The sequence below is a fragment of the Sphaeroforma arctica genome (genome assembly GCF_001186125.1).
Source record: "Sphaeroforma arctica JP610 unplaced genomic scaffold supercont1.8765, whole genome shotgun sequence".
In the NCBI taxonomy this organism is placed as follows: Eukaryota; class Ichthyosporea; order Ichthyophonida; genus Sphaeroforma; species Sphaeroforma arctica.
In genome coordinates, this window is record NW_014031793.1 from 1 (window position 1) to 1,184 (window position 1,184).

Here is a 1,184-nt window from a genome sequence, read left to right on the forward strand (position 1 = left end):
AATATGTGTATATACATATTGGACAACTCTTCATACATACTAGCGCAATCAACTACATTTACAACCTCACCAGTCTCACTCACCTTTACTCGTGTTACTAACTTATCGTTGTGAAAGCTGACCTGCCCGACCGCCATGTCCCCCGTTTTTAAGAGATTGGACCATGGGGTATACACCACGTCACATTCGGCCAATTTACACCCCTTTATACTGTTTGCTTTTACAAGTTGTCCACAGTCCTGTATATAGCGCGTATAGCAAGTTTAGTGGGGTATGCAAATATACGTCTATTTTTCATGATCAAATTCTGAACCATTTATCTTGACTGAGTAAATTATTTAGGATGGGTGTGAATCTGAAGTATATCCGCATATGCAGCAGTTCGAAACATACTTCTACGAGCGCGGCAGGAACGTCAGCAGGCTTCTGCCCCTCTGCCAGGCGAATGTACACGTGGGCAGATGATAGCTTGTCGACGTGGAACCAAATGTCTTCCGGGTGACCAAAGCGAATGAGCTCTTCATTTTCCACCTTGAAGATATGATAATGATCGGATATATTCAGAAGTGCCATAGGCCTTGGTAATTCCTTCCGTGTCTAAATTTAGTGAGGATGGAGACTCGAAACGCACAAGACACGTGACAACTACACAGATGTATGCACTCTTACAGGATGCTCTACTGGCAGTGGCGACATGGAGATGCCCCGCACAAGTTGAAGATGGAATATACATGACGATATCCTGAGACAGATATACATATGTATGCAATAATAAAAGAATGTCCATACATACAGAGGTGGGTGGTTGCAGTAAGTGAACATGAAGTGTTTCACAACACGATGATGAGACCCACTATCATACTTAAAAAGTACAATTGTCTACGACGCACGACACGTGCGAAAAGATACAATACCAACACAATTTTGAACAGCAAATCAATTGACGTGATAGAGAAAAACGGGATATACTTCATGAGCGCATCCAAGAAACAATACATTTTCAATTCTATTTGTCGGGCACAGTGTAATATAAATGACTTGCATAATGCGTGTATTCATCGATAATTGAATTTGAAAGACTTAAACGAACAATAACCTTATGCAATTCAATTGTGAGCGCATTTGATGGTACGAGATGGTATAGTACCTTCGTATATATGCATATATATATATATATATATATA

The 1,184-nt window shown here is 40.3% G+C and overlaps 1 protein-coding gene across 1 annotated transcript; it reads right to left on the reverse strand.

Annotated features, from left to right (window-relative positions):
* Positions 1 to 83: 83 nt before the first annotated feature.
* SARC_16742 (hypothetical protein) lies at positions 84 to 573 on the reverse strand (the record flags this gene model as incomplete). Its single annotated transcript, XM_014289155.1, has 2 exons — positions 84 to 239; positions 394 to 573. Coding segments are annotated over 2 exons (336 nt in total), but the record flags the coding sequence as incomplete, so codon positions are not given.
* Between the last annotated feature and the right edge of the window lie 611 nt (positions 574 to 1,184).